General features: G+C 36.1%; 2 protein-coding genes across 4 annotated transcripts; one reads left to right on the plus strand and one right to left on the minus strand.

Annotated features, from left to right (window-relative positions):
* Window positions 1–1,283: 1,283 nt before the first annotated feature.
* On the plus strand, window positions 1,284–9,605 carry LOC143460589 (dynein light chain Tctex-type 5-B-like). Its single transcript, XM_076958169.1, has 4 exons — window positions 1,284–1,457; window positions 1,643–1,897; window positions 7,330–7,543; window positions 8,020–9,605. The coding sequence occupies exons 2-4, from the start codon at window positions 1,764–1,766 to the stop codon at window positions 8,221–8,223; spliced, it is 552 nt and encodes a 183-aa protein (XP_076814284.1). The 5' UTR covers window positions 1,284–1,457; window positions 1,643–1,763; the 3' UTR covers window positions 8,224–9,605.
* An 8,680-nt stretch (window positions 9,606–18,285) lies between these two features.
* Window positions 18,286–21,258, minus strand: LOC143461113 (uncharacterized). Of its 3 annotated transcripts, none has more exons than XM_076958898.1 (4): window positions 20,555–21,258; window positions 19,578–19,710; window positions 19,223–19,382; window positions 18,286–18,741 (listed from the first exon to the last, which is right to left on the minus strand). In XM_076958898.1, the coding sequence occupies exons 2-4, from the start codon at window positions 19,672–19,674 to the stop codon at window positions 18,630–18,632; spliced, it is 369 nt and encodes a 122-aa protein (XP_076815013.1). In that variant the 5' UTR covers window positions 19,675–19,710; window positions 20,555–21,258; the 3' UTR covers window positions 18,286–18,629. The 3 variants fall into 3 exon arrangements, with proteins under 3 accessions (XP_076815013.1, XP_076815014.1, XP_076815015.1); XM_076958899.1 differs by having other exon boundaries at window positions 21,194–21,213; XM_076958900.1 differs by lacking the exon at window positions 20,555–21,258 and having other exon boundaries at window positions 19,223–19,304; window positions 19,578–20,547.
* Window positions 21,259–25,072: the final 3,814 nt, after the last annotated feature.

Raw genomic sequence — 25,072 nt, forward strand, 5'->3', positions numbered from 1 at the left:
TATGACCGGATGATTGTTAGTGATACTAATTTGAACAGGCAAGCATTGAAAACACAGTCTAATGAAAAGCAGTGAAATGTAAACAATGATAGCAATATGTATTGCAATGAAGTTTCACAATGTTGCAGTTTCACTCTTTAAAGTCCTACGAATAAGCATACTTTGAATTGGAGTAAGGTGCATGCTTATTTTTGAACACAGTGCAACATTTGCAAGATTGATTGATTTTTCGCTTTCCAATAATCCGGATACCCCGCTAAACCGACATTTTATTACGAAACAAAGTGGTCCGGATTAACAAGCTCTGACTGCATATCTTTGTTTTCACTGACGGCAAACGTTTCGCTTTAACGCCATGTGGTACCTTTATACATATACATGCTGTATTGTAAAACAATGGACCTATGCCAATGCTACTTTATCTCGACTAGACGTGTAGAAAATTTGGGACGTGCTATTGTTAAAAAACTCAACATTGAAAGAAAAACCATATGATTGTAGCTGGACCATATTAATATTTTTGGATGACATAAAGCCAAAGGCTTTAAATGTTACTTTTGAACTCCTTTTATCTATTTAATTTTTGACTCCTTTGCTTATGCTATCTCTTATTCTTTCTTTAAGTCAGCACAACATTCATAAAGTCCAAATTCTTATATTCCAAAATGTAATTGTCTTTAATTACACCATAATAAATTATGCATGTACCATTTCTAAAACATAATTTTTAGAGAGAGCTCTCATAAGCCAAACTTTTTAAAAGAGACATTTTACAATGAGAATTAAGCCAAAACTCTTTCCTTTTTCATAGCCCTATGCTTTAGCCAATCAGAGTAGACCACCCGTTAAACGTCACTTGTCGATGTGTCACAAAATATCTCCTTTGTAACCACTAACAATCTGACAACACTTTTACATGCCAGAGATATTGTCAACAAGAACACGTTTAAACTCGTAGCACTATAAGTATACTACAAACACTTGAAAAGCACTTCCCAAAACCACATCTGTCTATTGTTTGAAATTCAGCAAACTATTTACGTTTTAAGAATTAAATGTTTGAATGAGATGACTAACCAAAGGCAGTACAACTTTCTTAATAATATGCACAATTTGTAAATTGGTGTATCACTACAAATGTCGCATGATAAAGTGCCGATATAAAGATAAGTATGGTGTCGTATTTTTAAAAGTTTTTTCTTATATGTCAAATTGTTGAGGTACCCGACGTCTGGTCTAAATAACATAATCTTAGTATAAGTCCATTGTTTTTACAGTATTTAGGTCCAGAAATACTGCTTGGCATTAGAACAAAACGTCTGCCGCCAGTGAAAACAAAGAAATGCATGGTGTGTGATCAGAAAGAAAGAAACAAAAAATGTAAGCAAAGGAAGGGATTGCGGAGAGAAAAAATCTTGTACTGAAACAACTATTGAAAAAGCGTCTCAACATCAGTGGTAACCATGAATAAATATGTGCAAGTTAACAATTGCATGCACTACTGGTAGTTATGTAGAGAAACTCTGTCCAAGCCAGCGAGAGGGCAAGGCAAATTCAGGACTGGGTATTTCCACTACTGGAAATGGGCTATAGTACGACAAACAGTATTTGAAATATTAATTTTACTTTTGTGCCCCTGCAGGGTGCACATATATATTAATGTAAGAAGTTTCTATTTGTGTGGACATTCCTTGCCTCAAATTTCTTGAATCCTTCAAATTCTGTGGAATTCTTGAAACACTTCACATTTCATTCGCACAATAATGACGGATATTAGAACTCACGATTTAGCTCAAGCAAAAGCAGCACGGTTGTTAAAGAAACGAACTGGTAGTGTTTCATCTGCTCTGAGTAATGGAACTGAACACCAGTCCAGAAGGCACAAGGGATATGCTGCGTAAGTTTGGTTTTATGAGTATACTAAATATTATGTCTTAAAATATTTTATTTGGTTAAAGAGTAGGTTCTTTCTACTGGCGATGTACATTATTTTACGGTTAATGTATACATTTTCAAACATGCTGATCAAACAGTGCAGTACCATATCTTCCCAATTACTTACTTGTACTAGATTTCAAGCAACTTAATTCTTCTTCTGTGTTAAGCAAGGGCTTTAAGTGGATACCCTTAACTGTTTTACTGGGATGCCGCTGGGCATCCTGGCTTTGTAAAAATGGGTACCCCTAAAAAAGTACCCCCTAAAACCACCTGCTCCATAACTTTGTCAGTAGATCGGCAACCATACAGAGACTGTGATCATCTCACCCATTTGTATCAGCACCACAGACATTACACAGACTGGCTTGTGCCAGCAATGCAAAAACCGGGACCCAGAACACCTAGCGTAAAGACTACAGAATGATGCAATAACACCTTATACCTCCACAACTTTATAACCGACATCATCATTTATGGTAACACTCGGTGTTAGACGGTTTGGATCTCTGATGCACAATTACACACAACTGGGGTTTCTCAGCTTCTGCAGCATTCTAGTGTGATGCAGAGGAGCATTCAGCAGATCGCATACTTCATTCCTGCGTTCTGACATCTGAACACTTATCCCAGCCGGTGGTATGAAGTACAAACAAACTTGACAAATGGGAAATACTATTACCTGTATATGAGTACTTCTATTTCCAACTGGGTTGTTGGAGACCATATGTTTTTTTGCAAAACCTAGACATTTTTTATGGAAAAAATATCGTTTGACATTGTACAAGTTTCAAAATGAAATAAGTAACAATTATGATAAGAGAATACCAAATGTTTCAAGGAACTGGCCCCGAAGACTATAAAAATATCAGCAGACAAAAATAGTCTCGGGTTTCTGGGGACCCATATATATATGTGTGTAAGCGTTCATCATTGACTTGCTTCCGAAAACGAATTAAAACCAAACTTTGTAATATTTTGTTTAAGCATATTTTTAAGTTTGATAATTGTTTACTGTAACACTACAGCAGCAAGCACTTGGTATGGTATGTACCACATTGTACAAGTTTCAGAATGAAATAGATAATAATTATGATAAGAGAATACCAAATGTTTCAAGGAAATGGCCCTAAAGATTAAAAAGATCAGAGCAGACAAAAATATTGTCGGATAACTGGGGTCTGGGGACTCACATATATATTTAAGGGTTAACCATTGGTTTTCTTCTATGAAAAAGAATTAAAACCAAGCTTCATAATATTTTGTTTAAGCGTTTTTTTTTTAATTTTCACAATTCTATGCTATACAATGACCAATACAACTAGCACGTTCGTGATGTTGCACTATGCACTCATGTTGTTATAATCCTTAGTTTTTTGTTTTCTTTTTTATCTACTTTAATGATTCACATTGTTTTTTACTAATGAATGCTTGCTGACTTTTAGAAGTTACTTGTTTAATTCAATCTTAGTAAGTATATATGTGATATTTGTATATCGATATACAGTATTTCGATTATGCTTTAATGACTACAGTATCTAAATTCCATGTACACTTTCATTTGCTGTGTTCTCTCCCAACAAAATAGTAACTGTTTATTTCTCTCCATCTACTAGCAAAATTATAATTGCCAAATTCTAGTCAAAAAACAACAAGCATCCAGCATGAAACTTTAAAATAAATTCAGACTTAATTATACATGCATATACCTGTGTTTAAAAGAAATTTTTACACACAGTTTTAAAAACATAGCTATTGAGTAAATTTATTACAACTACTGCTGGCCGTTTTTATATATTTCCATTATCTGAGACTGGGTCCTGCTAACTGGATTGAGAATTTGCTGCACTATCATCTATTGCAGGGCTTCTAACACTATGGTTCGTGAAACCAATTAAAAACAAATTGGCTTGATAACTTACATATACAGAAATACACAAGTTTACAGAAATAAAAGTTTTTGTAACCTTCACACATAAATTAGAATGAGGTCTATATTGATTTTATAAATATAAAAGTCTATAAATATTTCTACTCTATACTGCATTTTTAGGGGCAACTCCGTATTTGACGCTACGGTCAATTGTTTGATAAGATGCCAGTCTGAACCTGTAGATTTAAAAAATATTTCTTATTCTCTTATTGTAATCTGTCCTGACAAATCTCATCCGCATGGGTTTGTGAAACGTTAGTTCATAAAAGAATTAATTCACTAGCTGAGCACCTTTTGTTATTTACTTTTTCTACTTATGTTTTTCTATTTTTAGATTTTGTGGTTGTGCTGGTTATAATTAGCAAAATATTACCATTACTAATTTTGTCCACGTTTTAGACCTTATCGGCCTCGTCACTTATTCTCATTCATTAGCACATGCTAATAGCAACCGGCTTAATTTTTCCTTCCCCACCAAGCTTTTGACAAAAAATTAAATGCTTGTTTTATTGAATATCCCCTTACCCATCCTTGAACACACACATTATACACCTAAATTTCCATGGAGTGCCTACAATCTTATGTGTAATAATAGTCTGATAGTATTTAATTTGGCTTATATATATTGTTTATTTAAGATGTTTACTTATTTTTTGCGAGCTTACGTTCGAGGCTTGCTAATGAATGAGAAAGTATAGTAGAGGTTTAAGATATAGAAGACAGAGCTATTAACACTAGAAAGACTGAAATTTTGATTTACCTAGAACGACGGAGGGTGTAATTTTGACACCCATGTACTTTGGAGTCCAGCAATCTGTTTTGTTTACATTTTTATTTAACATAACAACACAAACAAGTCAAACATCACTACACAAGTGACATATAATGCCAAAATGTGCGAGTATACTTCATTTGCAGCCAAGGCACACACGTTGTATACTGGCAGTGCATTTTCCACATAGGGATTTTTCACATTTGTGGAATCTGCCAACAGAGCGGTTCTTTTTGCAGTGGTCTCTGACTTGTCAGTTTTGTGTTGGTGGTTATTGATCTCCACTAGCAGCTGCTTCTTCTGTAGAGCGAAGCATTGAGGAACTTTTTACAGAGAACATCCCAAGCTCTTCTGCCAAGTTTTGCAGAAATGTCTGTCTAGGAAAAAGCTGCTCATCTACTGACAAAAATGCTCCCGGTTTATAGCAGGCAACACTTTTTTCAATAAATCGATTCCACACTGCTGAAAACAAAGCAAATTTGTCAGGTTGTAGTCTTGCTGATCGACTAGATTTTTTGTTAAATCGCCTTGATCTCCTTGAAACGATCTCTGGACAGCACTTGCTTACAAAATGCAACACCCCAATTCTTATTCCAAAGGTCGGACAACGGCATGTCACTCCACGTACATACATAATGCCAATAAAAGCTTCTAACTCTTCTATGGTAAGTGTAAAACCTTCACATCCAGTTTGTCGGTGAGCTTCGGTTATAGTACAATTTTGAATGTGTTCAAAAATAGAATCATCAATCATCAAACCATGCACTTGCTGGACTGTTTCTACTCACATTTCTTCGAGCATAAGAGGTTGCTACAGGACATTCTCTTAGGATGTTTTGCTGCGAACATCTGCCTCTTGAGTTTGTTCTGGGAACGACTGGAATCCATTCTGTACCATCACGTGCAACTAATGCGTTACTGCAGGTGCCTATTTGAGCTACATTTTGCTGGTTTTCTTCAGTTGAAACAGTGCTGTTCAGAACAGCTGTAGCTGATAGCTCTCCATGCTCATCAGAATGTTGTGCACTCCCTTCCTGAATACGCTGCAGTCTTCTATGCGCTCGTACGTTTCCCAAACGTTGTCGTTTGATTAAGAATTTCAACCAACAGTCATTACAAATTTACAAAGAAATAACAAAATGGTTTACCAACAAAAAGACTTCATGAAATTGTACCTGGCGGTTATTGTATGTCGTCATCTTCACTTTCTGTAGAATCGATAACCGGAATAAACTCCTCATCGTCGGACTCTATGTCTTGGAGTTCTTCATCCCAACATTCAGATGTATCTTTTGGTATGTGACGTAGAACAGATAAAACCTTTTCAACTGATATTATTTTTCGAGCCATTTGCTAGCCTACAGCCTGCACAAGTCAGCCAAACTACCTCGTCTACAGATGCAGTGAACAAAAACTGCACTATTCACTACAAATTCCATTTATACCTCGTTTGCAGCCGAATGCACACTACGTGAGAAATTCACTGCAATTGCGGATTTTGCGCCAGTAAGACGTGCAGTAGGCCTACGCTTCATGTAAGCCGCAAAAGAGACCGTGGGAAGCAAGAATGTAGAGACAATTCATCTTTGATGGTGAAACAATGCATGTATCATTGACGAGGAATTTTAGATTGTTATATCACAAAAGGATTTGAGATTCGTAGCTTTGGTGGGACCTGTTTGTGCATCGTACAATAGGGTGTCAATTTGACACCTTCCATCATTCTAGGTAAACAACACAGATTAGGGCACTTTTTGTACTCCAAACAAAGAATGGTTACAGTCCTGCATTAAGCTTATTAAAGGATTACGATTAAAGTCACAAAAGAAAGCGGTTCTACAGTAAACGACTTTGGGTTAGTACAACTTTATTTTTCAAAAGGTTTCAAAATGATACCCTCCGTCATTCTAGTGTTAATGTAATTAGACATGGCGCAATAAGCATGTATATATTTATTTATAAGATGCTACTGCGATGTAGTGCATGCCAGTAAAAGCTTGTTTCATTTTTTCTACTTCACAAAGTTATTAAACAAACAATAAAAATGGCACTGAGTTTGTGATGTAACTGATTTCCAGACTTTTTAAAACACTGCGGCCGTTTACTGAGGAAAATTTCCCCACTCCAGATCTTGGCTATAGCACAAATGGATTTGTCCCACCCGTACATCCAGCTAAATTTTACATTTAAATTAAAATATCTAAATTTTAAAAGGGTTTAGTGGCTGTGCCTAAGCTAAAATTTAATCATTGCCATCTTATGTTTTGTTATATTAGCTCCCTAGGCTAAAATGGCAAGAATAGTCATATTCTCTTAACAGTGTTACATTTTTTGACAATTTGCATACATGCATAATTTTTCTCCCACCACGCTTTATGGTTCAAAAATAAAATAAAAGAATAATATCTTAATAATTTGCATTTTAAACAGAAATTTTAATTTCTATTTCAGACAAACCGATAAGTGCTATGAAACTGTTTTTGATGTTTGAATTGTATTAGTATTTGCAAAACAAAAGTACGAAATGCTTTGTATAGCATTTTCAAGGACATGTACTTACATTCAATTAGTTTACCAGTTTATTCTTTGACTTTATGTTAGAATAATTAAGTAGGTGAAGTTTAAAAGTTTTTCTATATCTATTGTACACTTACTGGTACTATATTTTATGGTAACTATTCTGTAACAGGTCAGTTAGTACTGTGTCGTATATGGATCACCCCCATGATGATGATATACTTAAACAAACAAATCAATACGAAAATTCTTATCAACTTGAACCATTTACACATTTTCCTGTGGCAGAGATTGGCTTGATTTTGGAAAATATTTTATCGAGTTCCCTGGCCGATGTTTCATACAAACCAGACGAATGCAGAAAGTTAACAAAATTAATTTCTGATGTAAGCCTAAAATGTTTATATATATACTAATAAAGTTGTTAATTTATATTTTATTATTGACATAACACTGATGTTGTCTGAACCGTGTTAACCAAATTTTAAACTAAAATAAGAAACAGGATATAGTTTGGCACTAATAAGGTTAACTTTATATTTTTCGACACGAGCTTTCGCAAGCATAAGCTTGCTTCTTCAGGTGTACTGTGAAAAGCTTGTGTTGAAAAATATAAAGTTAATCTTAAGAGTGCCAAACTATATTCTGTTTCTTTTGATATAACACTGTGATATAGAATTATGGTTATATACATGGTAGTACTGGTAGTCTGTAAAAGATCACAAAATTAGCTACTGGTAATATATACAACATAAATGTTTATAGTTTCATCTAAATTTTGCTACAAGTTTATACTTTTAGATATGATGCTTGGAATAATGTAATGCTACTTAAATCGTAATTTGTGATTTTTTATGGTCAGGACATAAAAAGTAAAGTAAAGGAACTGGACATTCCAAGGTACAAAATCATATGTATGGTTCATATTGGTGAACTAAGTAATCAAGGCTTACGAATCAGTAGCAGATGTCTTTGGAATGCTAAATTTGACACATTTTCATCATTTGAATACAAAAACTCATCATTGTTTGCAGTTGCGTGTGTGTATGGTGTATATTTTGAGTAGATTAGAAAAAAGTCCGGAAAGATCGGTTTACACAAGCTTTAGTATGCAGCTTTTAAGGCTTTGTAATAAAATCCTTGCATCATTAGACTTTTAATCCAAAAAATGTATACAAGCGTCTATTTTCAATTTATATTTTTTACACTACAGTTTTGTTTTATTTTGCTCAGTGCATTTCATGAAATATTTCATCCAAATTTTTATTTTGTGGAACAGTGTAACTAATTTGTTTTAAAATACTAAAAACTATGTTAGAAAATTGCTGTAGAAAATTGTTTTTGTGTGAAATACTTTGTGGGTGATCATTACATATTTTCCACACTTTTCCATCAATTGATTAATCTTTATGCATGTTGTATGATATTTTTAATTCTTTGTCAGTGTCATTTGTAATATGTTTATGTGTGTATTAATTAATTATTTCATTGTCTCACATACTTGATTTTTCAATCCAGTTACAGTAGAAGCTTAATAAGTCAACAGATTGTAAATTCATCTGTCCTGCAACAAATTTTTCCCATTCTAAATTCATTATAAAACCATTGGTTAATAAATCCAAACTCCGCTGAATAAATTTATTTTTATTTTATGTGCATTGTTTATGTAAACAAACAGAGGCGCTTATTTTGACATATCTGACTGTTGTTAAACTAACTAAATCTGGAATCAGTAATAGCCAGTGTTGCAGCCAAGTCATTTTTTTCTGACTTGAATCAAGTCAAGTAAACTTAAATTGTGACTTGAGTCAAGCTGAGTCAATTTAAGTTGTGACTCATGTTAATTTAAACTATGACTCGAGTCAAGTTTTTGTATTTAAAGTCGACTGGAGTCATTACAACACTGGCTGTAACCAAGATAAACTTATTAAGCGACGTCTACTGTACTGTGTGGATAATTGCTTACCTGATAAGCAGTATATGTTTTTGTTTTATATTTTTGTTTTAATACTTGTCATTTTGTTTCAATAATTTTACTTCTCGCTGTTGTTTGCAATATTTTAGTTTAAAACAAACAAGATGCTTGTATTAGTTGTATATTTTTTCTAGAAATCATGTTTAGCGTTTAGAAATTTATAGCATTTTCGTATTGTATGTTTTTGTAAACTTATCGTTTTTAAACCACAAGCAAATAGACATCATCCTCATTTGCCGCATTGCATATTTTAAATGAATTTTTGCAAACACAATACATATCATGTATTTCCATTAGCATGCGAATTTTATTTGTTTACACAGGATTCATATGGGATTTAATGCAACCAAGTTGTGCAGAAAGATCATGTGTAAGTTTGCTTATAATGCTTTTTCACATTGGATTTCAGCGGTTTATGTGATATAATCATATAAAGACAGTAGTATATAAAAATGTTGAGTGTTTGCTTTGAATGCAAATTGCTGTCAGTAGATTAATTTACCTTTACCTTCAGTTTAAAGTTCTACTCGCAGATTTCAATTCAATAGCCTCATAGTTGCCAGGACAAGCCTACTATTTGGCGTTAACGACTCGTACTTCTGTCCAGTGGACAGCTCTAAATTTCGAAAAATGTGTCTGTGTCAATAAACTCTGTTTCACCTGACTTCCACGAAGGTTACCTGTCCTTCTTTTCCAGCACTTGTTGCAGACAAACAGTAAGATAAAACTCAAACTAAAACGTTTATTCGAAATAGTAAAGCATAAAACATTCAGTGACATTCTGTCATTTATATAACATGCCCAATGGTAATTATATGTGAGGAATTCATTCATTTTATTTTTTGTCTTCAATGTGGGGGACGAAAAAATTGTGCTGACGCAGGTGTTCGCAAACATATTAGCAGTTAATGACAATAATTTCCCCAAATTGGACGGGCAAATGTGACAAGGCCTCGAATGCAGAAACGTGGATGGAAGAAGAAAAACCCCACTAAAATGAACTCCATCCATACAATAGGACCAGAGTCCCGTTCAGGTGGCCTGTGTACGCGGTAAGAATCTTTTACACAGGTTGGCTGTAAGCGGAAGTAGAACATGGTCAGCTACGCCACTGATGTCCAGGCAGATGGTATGACCAGTTTGTTTGAATATGCATACATCGACCATGATGTATGTGCCAGGAAAAGATGAACATACCTGATGCCCGGTTGGATCTTGGAGCAAGCGATCTTGAAAATCCAGTTTTCAAGGTTGGGTCTTATTTGCCAGGGTGTGAATAAGTCTCTTTTTCAATCCAAAGTTTTTCTGTTTTGAGGTTCTGAAAAAAATATTTATTACGCAAGAGAGAGTACTAGACTTTGATTATACAACAACGGTTATTTAGACAAGAATCAACATAAAGAAAAAATAGATGTAGAGTGGTATATGATGCAAGAGAAAGAGAGAGGTAGAGAGCAATAATACTAATTTTGATAGAAACTACAAACGAGGTAGCGTGGGTGTGTAAAGTAGGCTAGCCCTTATACAAAATCAATTTATGTCGTAGATACACAAGGTGCAGTAGACAGCAAATACATTTGTGTATAAAAGCACACTCACAGAAACGTAAACGAAAGGGAAAAAGTACCAGTTAATAAACTTCTGAGAAAGTGAACGTAAATAAGTGTTTATAAGTAAGGTCTGACCACAGTGATTACAGAAAGCGGTAAAAATAAAAAGGTGTATAAGTGCTCATAAGTACAATTTGATTACAGTGATTTAAAATAAAGGTAACTTTAGAAGTGTAGAAACATGAAGATAAAGTTGAGTTAGTCGAGTGGCTGCCAGTCTGGGTACATGTTCTTAGACTGTCTCTCTAGTAATTGTGCTTTTAATTTGTTACTAAAAAGAGGTGTTGATGTAATTCCCTAATAGAGCCTGGTAAATTTTTCCATCGTTTTGGTCTACAATATTTTAAAGGCTGTTGAGTGAACTGCTTGCTGAAACAAGGTAAAGTGTAATATTTAGAACTACTTCTAGTATTTATGTATGGTTTTTCATTAAAAAGTCGTTATAACAAGAGGGTAAATTTTTTGTTTTTGTTTATTCGCATGTGCGTCTTTTTCAAACGAAAATACACACACACAAATAAAAAAGTTTAGAGAGAAAACAACAACAAAAAAAAGTGATCGTAAAAAATTCGGAATAGACGCACAGTTTAAGAAAGTAATGCATTTCGTAAATTTGGACTGGGAGTCGTTCTAAAACAGGAAGCACATAAAGGTTACAATCTTCAATTCACAGTGGAATTAAGATCTTCAGGGCTCGGTTCATAGGTACATTCACATGCTTCACATTGGAACGGCTTAAGTCTGTTATTAACACGTGAGACCGAGAATTTGGTACAGTTACATCGCATAAAAGCTGTCGTACAGCCTTCGCAGTAAATCGGTTGTTTAAAGTCTGGAGTTGTTTTTCGTGAGCTCTTGCTTCTTCTGATTTAAAGGAATTTTCCGCATGAGCAACCGAGCATGTTCGTTGCCCCGGGTGCCAAACTGGAAAAATCGTATTTGCGGTGTTCGTCCCTGTATCGTCGTACTTCGGTTTTTTCTTGGTTTTCGTCTGAGTCTCTGCTTATGTTCTTTCTCTTGTTTCCTCGGCCCTCACTCTCCTCCCGCTCCGAGGGTCGTTCATCAGAGTCGGGCTCCGGGCTCTCTTCCAGTGGGAGCCCCGCCTTTGCTCTGCTCCTCTCCGCATCCTTGGTGCTTTCTCCCTTTGCTCCGCGTAGTAGCTCAATTGTTTCTGCGAGGGCAGAAAACACTTTGCGACTTTCGCTGGGGATGGTGCTGATCCCTCCTCGTCCAATTCCACAGTCCGAGCAGTCGTCATCGGAATATCCCGTCCTTCCGCATTGTTGTTGCCTACTTGCATTCTCTTTTGGCATTCCCTGAATTTATATCCTTGTTCTGTGCAAAAAGAGCATGTGTGGATTTGTCCATTATAGCTTACCGCACATCGAATCTTGCCCAGGTATAAGTACGATGGGAGTTGGTGTCGTTCCATTGTTTCCTTGTTCACTTTATAGATCCTTCTTCCATCTTTAATTCCATATTTGTCGACCCCCAACTGGGTTGGGCCTTGAGGGTAAAAATGTATGGATTAAAGTAATGAATGTAAAGAATACACCTTAAATTTGAAAAGTTAAAGGGATAATGCCGTATGGCATGAATGTGTGGCACTAAACACCACATAATCATCGCCAGATTTAATTCGTGCAAAGACTTTCTCAGTCCGAGGATAAAGATCATACCATAATGAAGAAATCAGAAGAATTTCATGAACAAAAAAGGAAAATAAAACACAACGATGAAGTTGAGTGAACGAAAAGTGTCACGATCAAAAAGACGTGATAGCACCTTCAAAGCTTCAATACAACATCTTATAAACGCATTTGGTTTATGGATTGACTGATGGCAGTTGGCGCTGCTATCTATTCAATTGTATAATAATTTTTGTGTAGGCCTCCTCCTTAAATGGCCAGTACAACAAGCTTTTTTCCAAAATGTAAATGAGGGAAACTTTTAAGAAGTAATTAACGTGTACTATTGTTTTGCTTAAAATGTTGTAATATAATTGCATAGTTTTCATTTTGCTTTAGAGATATACAATCTTACATTCCAAGAACGTAAGCAGTGGTGTACCCTGCTCCTAAAAAGTAGCCCGGTTGGAGTGGGGCTCCTTATTCTGTAGCCGTGTGTATTTATGCTCGAACTCAAGAAAGTCCTTGTACGATCGACACGACACTTACTCATATTTCCAGATAAACACATATTAAACTTCGAGTTTTTTTGTTACCATCAAGGGCTACGAAAGCCTCACAGAATGGGGTAGCTAATGCAACACTTCGTCCTCCTGCATTCGACTTTTCAAAGTATGAAGAGAGTAAAAAGACATCATGATCATGACGTAGTCTTTATAAAAAAAACTGCGGTTTTTCCTGAAAGCATCAACATGACTTGCCCTTGTGCATTTTGTACTTTTTCGGTTCGTAGCCTATCATCATAAATTTGTATTAAACTTCTTACTCATACCGAGCTTTTGTTCGAAATAAATTCAACAATTATAACAAAGGTTGAAATTACAGTAAAACCGTAGAAAGAGGTATTACGCAAGGTTCCACGACATATGGCCGCGGGAAAGTGGCCGCGAACAAACTCACCGGGGTCAACTGAACGTGACGTAAATTGACCGCAGACAAACTGACTGTGACATAAACTGGCCGGCGATCAAATTAACCGTCGATAAATTGGCCGGCGATCAAATTAACCGGCGACAAATTGGCCGTCAAAAGGTCAAAATTTTAAACTCGGTAGTATATGATATGTAAAGTAAATATTTGTTTGTAACTATTTCCTTTGTTTTTAACAAAATTGTTTTTTATTTCAATACACATTGAAACGTTTATTGAAATAAACAGAAGTGACTAGATAGTGAATTAGAATTTTGACCTTTTGACGGCCAATTTGTCGTCGGTTAATTTGATCGCCGGCCAATTTATCGACGGTTAATTTGATCGCCGGCCAGTTTATGTCACAGTCAGTTTGTCTGCGGTCAATTTACGTCACGTTCAGTTGACCCCGGTGAGTTTGTTCGCGGCCACTTTCCCGCGGCCATATGTCGTGCTCCCATTACGCAATAGTTCCTCGAGTCGGGACATGTGTCGCCTCTTATAGTAATCATTGCGTTACCAATAACCATTTTTGATGACAAACTGATGTACAGTAACTGTCAATTTTTAAGTTGTCATTCATATAGTGACATAGAGTAGGCTACCCAAGGCTTTTCGTTGTTGGAATAACAAAAGAAAATTAGCTGTAGCCTTAAGCTCATAGGCTACTAAAAACTACAGTAGTTATAGACCAGCAAAATCCATGCACAATTTAAAATATCAGATCGTTTTTCTTTCGATTGAAATGGCTCAAGACACAACGGCTGTCTTTTGTTAACATGTCAATTGATTACAAGAAGGTGGCAATGTCATGGACTCATGGGCATAGCACAAAAGTCAATTTTGTTGGAAGTTATCGCGTTGTCCTATCATGCATGGGTGACTTCTCCTGTATCGCCTGCAATAAGGTGTCCAAACCAAAAGGTGAAGTTACAACTAAGATTGGTCAAAACCGTAGCTTGAAAGCACAATGAGGGTCATCAAACAACCGTATTTTTTTTATTAGAAACCGTTTTTAAGATACTTTATTTAATTAAAAAAATTATGATTGTTAAATTTTAAAACACTCATTCAGAGCTGCATTAGGGGATGGTGGTGACAATTTTTGGTGGTTATATTTTTGAATATTTATAATAGCTTGAATGCTACAAAGTTTGTATGAACTTAAAAAAAAAAATTTTTTGTCAAAATCTGAGAAATTTTCAGACAACAGAGATAAAAGTGAAAACATCTGATTCATGAATCAATTCGGCCGAATCGGGTAAAAATGACCAAATGTTTAAAAGACTTAAAAAGAAATTCTTGAAAATTTTTTCATTACAGGAAAACTTTTTGCAACAACGGCTATGATTTAAGGTTGCCCGCAGAATATTTTCGAATGATACGCACTAAATTGTTTGATAACAGTAATGAAGCAATCCTATTGCGCTCCATTAATCCAATTTGTGTCCACGGGCGTTGAGGGGGAATGTTTTGAAAGCTTGGTCTAAAATTCTCGCGCTTATTAAGCCCGCACAAAATACCCGCACTGTTAAAAAAATCTGACTCACAGCAGACTTAAAAAGACTGAAATACCGGTAACCAATTCCTAAGCCTATTCCTTAGTCTCAACCTTAAAAGCAATACCGGTGGGATATCCTACCGCTCATTGATTCTATAGGCCTCGTAAAGAAAGCTTGGAGTTAAATTATTTAATGTTAGCATAAGGGTTACTGGCTAGTTAATTATTTTGTGTTTTTTGAAATAGGCCAGACTCAACTGCAGAGTTTGGCATGAGTTCCGTTTTTTTATAAACTTCAGTGGTGCACTTAAGATGTGTGATTTCGCACTTACAGTATTGCATTGAATAGAACTTTTGTGCACTAAATTTTCAATTGATTTTGAGATTGGATTGGTCGCCCTGCATACATTATTGACACACTTCCATCGCGTCAGAGCATTTTTGCTCACCGCACTTTTCATTTTTGGTGTTTGGTACCTAATTGAGCAATTTTTTACATCGCGATTGTTGTATTCCATCGTTTGGCGCATGCAAAATCTTGCTGAAAATGGTCATACTCTGCAGTCTGGAAAATAGGATTGGGTGTGAAAACTTTCTACAATAATACGGTACGGTCCGTAGTGGAAAGTGGGGTACCGCATGCTTGAGGTTGATCAACGTGCAGTCGTGCACTCCAAACTTTTTTAACATCATCCCGATTTATAATAATAAAAATGAAGGAAAACTAATAATTTGAACCTTGGTTTACAAAACAAAAAAACAAAAAATTGAAGTTTCAGTGCACGCTATCACGCCAAAAGCTCACAAAAGCACACAAAACCATGAATGGTGATTTGAAATAAAAGAATGTAGCTGCTGTAAGAATACAAACACAACGCAATAACAAAAGAACATAGTCGTCTACAACCATCAACCGAGCATATAAGAAAAGTCCATTGATCAATGGAGATTATATATATAGTCCGAAGTCACACGCTTTAATATCCGACATGCTTCCATCCACACTGTTCCCTACGAGCTTAAAATTTCAGGAATTTAGCTCATCTCCAAAACTAAAGTAATAACAAAAATAGAAAATTGATTTACTTATCTATCTATCTATCGATATGACAAGTATGATATGATATGACAATCTAATGATACAATCAATTTCTTAGGAACACCCTACGACTACGCAGTAACGTTTTTCAGAAAAACTTCATTTCTTGTTCTAACTATTTAGTTAGCCTACTTTCAGCAGTGAGCTTCGCAAGGTAGTAGGCGACTGCTTTTGGTAAGATTTCATATTATTTTATCATTCACTAGAGAAACGGCGGGAAAGTCTTTCGGAGGTGTCAGCAATTCCCCTTCCCGAGTAAAGTGTACTTGACTCGAGTACCATTTTTTCGGACTCGAAACTACTCGAGTACTAATTTTCCAATACTCGGCGGTACTTGCAACGTAACTTCAACAAAAGGTTACGTACAAATACAAGTGATCTTACTTTACCATTTGATAATTGTCTTTTAATTGGTTAAGTCATGTAGAATCTATTTAGTTACTATTTTGCTTCTTTTACCTTATTAGTTTCTATACTTACTGTATGCTAATTACTGTATAATATTCCGTTTTGAAAAATAATACTAAGTCAAAACTTCTTACTGCTGAGTGCTGACTGCAGTTAATCTAATCAATTTGGTAACCTACCAAACTTTAATAAATGCCAAAAGTTGTTGTAGTATTGAGAAGGTTATAAATTAGGTTAAATTTTTGTAATCATAATTTTTCAGGCTTCCAAATAGTAAAATCTGCAAATATGAAGTTGTGAACACCCCTAAGCTATAGCTTTGTTCGTAATTGTAGCGGTTAAAAATATATAGTCGCATTTTAGCTTATTGTTTTCATTCTAAATTTTGTGACGCTAGGGTATTTTGGATTAGCCAAATGTAGTTCCTACGTTACGTAACTTTGCTCACCCTTTTTGTAAGCTAACATGAGTATTCCTTCTAACTCTATTCCGTATGCCGGTCTTCGTGAACAGTTCCAAATTTAAGCAATATGGTAAAAAAAATATAAAAAAATAAATGAAAAATGTGTGAAAATCAGACCTTGCACAAAGACTATGTTAGCTCGGTAACAGGTGGACGCACCTTGGTCAAAAATCTTTTGATTTGTAGGGGCAAAAAAGCTGAGATTTTATGACTTTTTCAGAAATTCTACAGGCCATCAGGCTTTGCAACTTTGATAAAATTCGGTTTTGCATTTTTTGATATTAACATATTTATATCAAAATACTGCTTACTAACCGTCTATGTTGACCTAGTTTTAATTTTTCGCTTGTTAATATTTGGGTCAGTTTGTCAAAATATATAATTGCCGCTGGCTTTCGCGAGGGAGGAGATGAACTTTTTTCTATTCATTGCAGTTCACACAAAAAGGTAAGAGCAAATAAGTCCCACACGTTCTTGTTTCCCTGATTCTTGTTGTTCACTGACTTTTATCTTTACTTAAGCTTTCATTATTGTTATTGTCTTCAGTCAATTTCTATGCTTTATTGTTTGTTGCATATCTTTAATCCCTGCCGGTATGTGTAGCCCTATTCAGCTAAAATTTTACCTTTTTGTTTATCATTTTTTTTTCTCTGATTTTTTGGTCATCTCTTTTGTACTTGAAAGCGAATAGACTGCCACAGCAGCATGCTCTTGTTGGACGGCCAACGGGTTTGCTGATCAGTTGCGTTTGGTGTAGCTGAGAAACTTGTGGTTAGCTTCGAAAAATGTCGCTCTTGAATTCCAGTAAGGTTGCCTGTTCTTCTCGGGTAACCCTGACGAAGAAGCACGCCAGACCAACGAATGGAAACTGATAAAAACTTTAACAGAATCAAACCGAATAAACCGAACGAATAATCACAATGTAGAAGAAACCAAAATACAACAATTTATAACGAAAAATAACGTAATTAACGAAAGAATTTAAATTAAGCAAGAAAACAAAAGTAATTACTTAATGAAAAAGCAGAGGTTGCGAGACGAAAATTAAAGTTGAATCCTTGCGGAGACTGCTTACATACAGGAGGCAGGTGAAACAAACTGCGTACATGTCAGACAGCAGCAAAGGCCAGCGGAACAGAAGACGCGTTCATGTCGGAAGGCACTAAAGCCGACAAAGTGGCCTACAAGTGTTCTATCCACTTTCCATGCCAAATAAAAATCCGACATTTTCCGGGTTATCAATGTCTGTCTGCGAGTGAAGAAGGTAAATAAATCTCTCAGCTGTTTTTGTTGTATAAACTGGCACAGCTGGCAGGATGAAGATGTCTGGGTGGACTGCCAACAGGTTCGCTGAGCAACTGCGTTTGGAATGGCTGAGAGATTTGGTTGGATCCTAGAAATTTCGCATCTGACTTCACATAAAATTTGCGTGTTCTTCTCGGGTAGCACTGCGGTAGAAGCAAACACGACCGACGTATAGAAACTGCTGATAAAACTTTATTGACAGAACCTAAGTATGAATAAAGGCACCGGTACGAACAATAATAAAACATAATCTGTAGGGTTTTAAACGCAAGAACTTATACTCTAATGGAAAATAATCAACGAAAGAATTAAGCGGGAAAACGGCAAATTTGGGTAAAAGTATCTAATGGCGCGGCGTTTGCCGCCACATAATCATACGGAGCTGAAAATGATAAATGAAAGGTCTACATTATTTTTTATAAATAGCAAATTTTAAAATATAAACGTTTTGGTTGCTTATACATCATAGAGTAAGTTTGTTTTCCTGGCGAAAACAAACTTTTTCATTTCATTTCTAGGCTTCTTTGATGTTTCCGCGAGCTACACCGATTTGAATCAACTGATGAGTAGACATGGAATCTGCCGATGTTTGACTGCATACCGATTCTCGTTTTTTCTGGACCTGTCTACAAATAGATATCTATAAAATAAAGCAAACAACAACAGAACTGCAATAATAGATACCAAAAGCATTAGTTTCACATCCTTCTGTAACGACAAGTTTTGTAGATTTTCACAAAATAACATAGCACTCATCTGGGCTAGGGAGTTTGCTTATCGTCAGTTTATGTGAAAGTCTATACTTGGAAATATGTTTAGTTTATAACTAACTGGTAAGCAAACTTCACGGCTTTTTTATTTTAGTTTGGAAAAGTTATTGTCTTTAATTTAAACATTAGACCATATCGCAAGGGTAATGCTAGGTAAAACAGCAACAATCTGACTATTTTGCGTGAAATAGCACAAAGTGAATGCAAACAGTAGGCTATATTAATTTCTTGGATTGGGTGTATATTTGGTTTATTTTATTTTAGATTGCTCTACCTAAGTCAAAGAGTTAACGTGATAATTTCCCGGTTTACTTCTAATAATCGTATAAGTTTTCACCTTGCTACAGGAACTTTGCCCGTAAATTGTGTAACGTCATCCACTTCAATTTGACATGACCACCACCCTGTAAAAAATAACGCTGCAAAAATGAAGTCAATTAGTCCAAGGTAAAGTAAAGTGTCGTTATAATGGTTTAGGCCAGCGACTCCAATTGCTCCTGCAAATATATAGATACCTTGTTAAAAATATTGGCCATTGCAGAAAAATATATAAATATCATAATGTCATAAAAGATAACTTAAAACTTGTTTGAAGATGAATACTTAGAAATATTTCTAGATGTTTTGGGGTATATTAAATTTATAGCAATTTATTGATGTAAAAGTAAAAATTTCAAAATTTGCTATAGCACCTGGTATCAAACAGGCAATAGTCATAACTGTAAAAATTGCCGAAACAACAGCCATCCATTTGCATCTATGATAACGTTTGATGTACGTCGAAGACATGTTTGTAAAGAAGCACTAGGAAAAAATTCACTTTACCTGTAAAATCGCGTAGTAAATATTGGAAATGAATGTATAAATTTGTTTTTGTATTTTGTTTTTCGTATTCCGGTTTTATCCCTTGAGTGTAATACAAATAGAAATACAGTTAAGCAATCAGTTTGAACAAATTCTAATATATAAACCTATTCGTAATGAGATGATGTTTTTCAACCGGTAGGCCACAAAAAGACTTGGAATTGAGCTTATTTTTCTTACTTTTCCCAAACACTGATTGAAATTAATAAAATTATGTCACCAATGCCATCAAGTAACGCCAAACATTACTACAGCAATGGTAAATTATTTGTCTTTAAATATCTTAGCATAACTTCTCTGATTCTTGGATTTTAACATTTTTAGCTGTGAACAGTGCTGCACGATGAATATATTACAATCAGCGTTTGAAGACTAATTCCTTTGTTGCTGTGCAATATTATTTTTTTATTTTGGTAATGGAAAAGCTTTGAACTTGAATTATTTATATGTTGATGAGTTATATGCACATAATACAAGGCAGCAAAAACTACTATGTATGTCGTTAGATAACTTTGAAAGATACTGTATGCGTGTAACCTGCAATTGGCCACGTTTTTGAAGAAGTTCTAGGCTACGTGTAAAAAGATGAGAATTATGTTAAAATTTGAAACTATATTCCAGCAAAATCCGCGAGGTCGGTGTGTTTTTACTAAAAAATGATCTCCAATGTAGTCGATTAGAGTAGCCCAATGAACAATTGTACAAAAAACTCTGATCATATTAAAACATTACTGAATCATCTAAATTACAGGAAAAGTGTTGGAAATTACATTGGCTTAAACAAAGAGATATCAACTTCTCATACCAATCTATGCTATTGATCTGCATGATCTATGCTTTTTAATAGAAACGTCAGTAGCAGGCTACTCTTGTCTAACAATAAAAAAGTAAACGGGTTTAATGTAAACTTAACATGCTAAGCAGTTCATAAACATGATTTACTTTATTTAGTAAAGACAATTAATTACGGCATTTTATACTTCTATTAAAACATTTCATCACAATTTTGTCATTTTATAAAAGTCTAAAAATATTTTGCCAACTACGATTAATTATAATCGGTAAATTACATTAACGGCGCACTATGGAAAAGTATTGGTCTGTTTCAAAAACACTTCTTGTGGTAGGCTATAAAATGAATAGCTCTTTACAAGAATTCTATATATTTCCACTCGCAAATCGTCAGCTTTTATCAAAGACTGTTTAACCTCTCCAACCGTGTTCATGATTAAAATCGAATTCGAATTGCCTAATAAGCTTTTGGCTGTTATCTTCAGCATGATTTCTACAGTAGAGATGCAGTCGGCAACGTAATAAGTTTCAATTGAAACTTTCATATTTACTGCAAGTTTTGCTGGATGCAAAACTCCTACGAAACCATTTAGTAATTTTCGCACAGCACAACAAAATGACGCCTCTGTTCTACATCTATATCTTTACTTACATGACCTAGTTGTACCGGTCTGATATACCTTTACTTTTCGAAGGCGTATGTACTTCGTTATACATAGCAAGCATGTTATATACAAGCATGTTCATTCTTAATACATAACCTAAAATTTTGGTTAATCATTAATGGAAATACTGTAACCAAGCAAATACAAACAATGATGAGATGAGAACTCAAGTGACGTCCACTGATTAATGATAGCTGGCATACAAGCCTACATCAAGAAGTCTTCTTGATGTAGTATGGATATATTCAGGTGCAAGCAAGATTTTTTTAAAATAAAGTATTTGATACAATCATGTAAACGATATAGATTAACGCATGTTTTATTACAAACTCTTGCAGTTATCTGAAATATATTATTAAAATTTGTTTTTTCACAACCCGACCAAACGTTCATGGAAATTATGCAGAAGTTTTTTGACTCTTGGACAAACCGTTAACAAAAAGTGATCCCCAAGGCGCCATTTTTGTAAGGGTAGAGATAGATGGTCTTAAAAAGTTGTCATAATTTGAAATCTGCTGGGTAAAGCTCAAATTCGAAACTAATTAAAAACTGCAGTTTGTAATACTGCAATTAAAAACTGCAATCGATAAAAATTCAAAAAACAGCAGTTTTGTAATACTTTTACTCCTGCTTATCTGCTGCAGTTGCAGAAGTATAAATTGCAAGAGACTGCTGGGGAAATTTAAGAAACCCTTTAGGTTTCCAAAACACTTTAAGACATTGCGCAAAGTGGCTGTTTGTAAACTAAGTGATGTACGTTATTTTTACAGGGACTGATTTCTTAAACGCACAACCACTTCAAAAATACCCAAGTGTGATGTTATTGTATTGCGAGATCATTAAGAAGCAACATCACAGAAAAAGATTACTATCTATTCAGTCACTTGGATCGCTTCCCCGAAAACCTCGGAAATATTATTGAAGAACAAGGTGAAAAGTTTCATCAAGATATCAAATTAACGGAAGAGAGATATCAAGGTAGATGGGATACTCACATAATGGCAGATTAATGCTAGTGCCTAATGCGAAGCTGTCCACAACAAGACTACAGACGAATGTCGTTCGTCATGACCTCGAAACTTAAATACGAAATCCAGAACAGAACAGACCTAAAACAAAATATAATCCGTTAGGCAAAACGTGAAAACCATATACTTATATATATAACTCGTAGTATTGAGTAGCCGACCCGCCGACACTACGCTTAAAACTGAACGACGTCCTACAGATGAAACCGCCACATATAGGGCGGCGGACCAATTAAGGCGGCGTGATTATGCGCCAGGCAAACAAGCAAGACAAAGGAATGTCACCACATTCTCCCCCGGTTAAATAATTATTAAGTAATAATAATAATCTAATAAGTAATTTCAATGTCGATAACTACAAAGTCCAGTCGCCATATCTTTGTGGTCGAGGTCTTCCCTCTATCGTGGAGCGCCTGATACTCGAAGTTTGTTGGTGTCCACCGTTTTGAATGTCAGTCTCTCTTTGCAGATTGTCACTAGTGCCTGTAGACAAACGTAAACCTGGTTGACATAATGGGGAAGTGACGTCCGACGTTGCGACTTGCTCAATTTCATCGTTAGCTGGGTTTACTTGTGGGTAAGGTGCAAGGTCGGAAGGTGATACCGTACTCTCTCTTCCATTTGGATATTTAACTCGAGCGAAAGTGGGGTTCACCATCATTAACTCAACAGGATCGCAGACTGGATCACCTTTGTTTCGCACAAATCGACGTAGCAGTACGATTCCTTGATTTAGTAACCATGTAGGCATCGAGCTTCCCAGAACTGCCCGTCTTGGAAAAGAAAACATTCTTTCATGTGGAGTTTCGTTAGTGGCCGTACACAACAACGACCTAATTCCGTGTAGAGCTTGAGGGAGAACACGAGAACACTCCAATGTTCTACTGAGGTTTTGTAGGAGGATAAAAGCAGTTTTATGGTTCTCCAAATTGTTTGATTGGCTCTTTCGCATTGCGAGTTCCCTTGAGAATAATACGGAGTAGAATAACTCGTGGCAATTCCTCGAGACATTAAGAAATCTTTAAGTTCCCGTCTCATGAAGCTGGATCCTCGATCACTATGTATGTACAGTATGCCGGAAAATCAAACAAGCAGAAAAGGTCGCAGAGACAATCGATAACTGTGTCTGAAGACATCTTCTTGCAAGGATAAACAAAAGGATAACGACTAAATTCATCAAGAATTACCAATAGATAAGGTTTGGTCCCTTTAACAGGTCCTTTGAAGTCCATAGTTTAACGTTCCCATGGGTGAGTAGCTTTCACGAGTGTTTCAGGCTGTCTTTTAAAAAAGCGGGGTTTAATCTCGGTGCAAACACGACAGGACTTACAAGCGGTTCTTGCTTCCTCGCTGGTGTATGGAAGGTTTCGAACACGAATGAAATGATAAGGTCGAGCGTAGCCCGGATGTATGCGGGAATCATGAAGCGATGACAAGTCTTTTAGGCAATCCACCATGGCACAAACTCTTGAAAGGGCGTCGGGGACAACTTTTTCCTTCCATAGCCTGTAGTGAATTTCATAGTGGAAAGGACTCAGTTCTAGACGCCACATCAGTATTCTGTTATCTTTAACTTTTCTTTTGTTGGTTTTACTGAACATAAAGGAAACCGATCGTTGGTCCGTTACTAGTGTGAAAGTTCTCCCTTTCAGGTAGTGGTCCCATTTACGGACCGCTTCTATTATAGCAGTAGCTTTTTTCTCAATAGAAGGATAATGTCGTTCACATTTACTGAGTGTCCGAGACATGGACGCCACTGGGCGCCCTCCTTGTGACAAAGTGGCTGCAACGGTGTAGTCGGATGCATCGCACTCAAACTCGAACAGCAGATCTTCACAGATACTACTGAGACTAGCTTCAACAATTTCTTCTTTTAACTCGGCAAAAGCATTTGACGCCTTAGCGTTCAAAGGGAAATCGGTTGCCTTAAAAAGGGGGCCAGCTTTTCCGGAAAAATTCTCGATCCATTTGGAATTGTATGCAAACATGCCACAAATTCTTTTAAGTTCCCGAGGGGATTTCGGTGGAGACATGTCAAGTAGAAGGTGGAGGCTTTTCCGGGTCCGGCTTCACTTGATTGTGGGATATCTGGTACCCAAACAGGTTTATGGTTTGCTGATGCAGCTTCGACTTCTTTTCGTTGAAAGTTAATCCGGTAAGCTTCGCGGCATTTAGTAAAGCTTCTAAGTTTTGGTCGTGCTCTTCAATCGTCGCGCCAGTAACTGTTACGTCGTCCAAATATGCAAATACCTTTCTTAGCTTATGGCGTCGCATGAAATCATCAATCACTCTTTGAAAAGCGGCCACACCGTTTGTAACACCAAAGGGAAGTCTTTTGTATTGATACAGGCGGCCCAAAGCTTCAAACGCAGCGAATGGGCGTTCCTCCACTCGAATCGGTACCTAGTGGTAGGCCGACCGTAGATCGAGTGAGCTATAGTATTTTTCCTTTCCAACCTTGTTGACAATGTCCTAAATGCGTGGAAGCGGGTAAGCATTGAGCAAAGTGAAGCGATTGACAGTTTATGAAGCGATTGAGTAGTCGACCATTAAACGACATTTTTCTCGGTTTCGCACCACTAGTAATTGAGCTCTCCATGGCGACTTGGACGGCTCAATGATGTCTTCGGAAAGTAATCTCTTAATTTAGGTTTTTATCAAAGCGGAGTCTTCCCTCCAGTAGGAACGAGTGCGAGAAGCGACTGGGTAGCTGTCCTTTTCCATAAACTCGAACAAGTTGGGTGGGTCAACTGCCGCTACCGCGAAAACCTTTTCCGAAGCAGCAGACACAACAAGAGGAGTTTCCTGCAGACGACTTCAAGCTAATTTGAGTAAATA

The sequence above is a fragment of the Clavelina lepadiformis genome, chromosome 5 (assembly GCF_947623445.1).
Source record: "Clavelina lepadiformis chromosome 5, kaClaLepa1.1, whole genome shotgun sequence".
In the NCBI taxonomy this organism is placed as follows: domain Eukaryota; kingdom Metazoa; phylum Chordata; class Ascidiacea; order Aplousobranchia; family Clavelinidae; genus Clavelina; species Clavelina lepadiformis.

What these genes read in the sequence shown, in the direction of transcription:
- LOC143460589 (XM_076958169.1), top strand. Translation starts at nt 1,764, where the DNA reads ATGACGGATATTAGAACTCACGATTTAGCTCAAGCAAAAGCAGCACGG. An exon ending in AGGCACAAGGGATATGCTGC is followed by an intron (nt 1,898 to 7,329) that starts GTAAGTTTGGTT and finishes ATTCTGTAACAG; the next exon opens with GTCAGTTAGTACTGTGTCGT. An exon ending in TAACAAAATTAATTTCTGAT is followed by an intron (nt 7,544 to 8,019) that starts GTAAGCCTAAAA and finishes TTTTATGGTCAG; the next exon opens with GACATAAAAAGTAAAGTAAA.
- LOC143461113 (XM_076958898.1), bottom strand. Translation starts at nt 19,674, where the DNA reads ATGTCTTCGACGTACATCAAACGTTATCATAGATGCAAATGGATGGCT. An exon ending in TATTGCCTGTTTGATACCAG is followed by an intron (nt 19,383 to 19,577) that starts GTGCTATAGCAA and finishes ATATATTTGCAG; the next exon opens with GAGCAATTGGAGTCGCTGGC. An exon ending in GGCAAAGTTCCTGTAGCAAG is followed by an intron (nt 18,742 to 19,222) that starts GTGAAAACTTAT and finishes ATCTATTTGTAG; the next exon opens with ACAGGTCCAGAAAAAACGAG.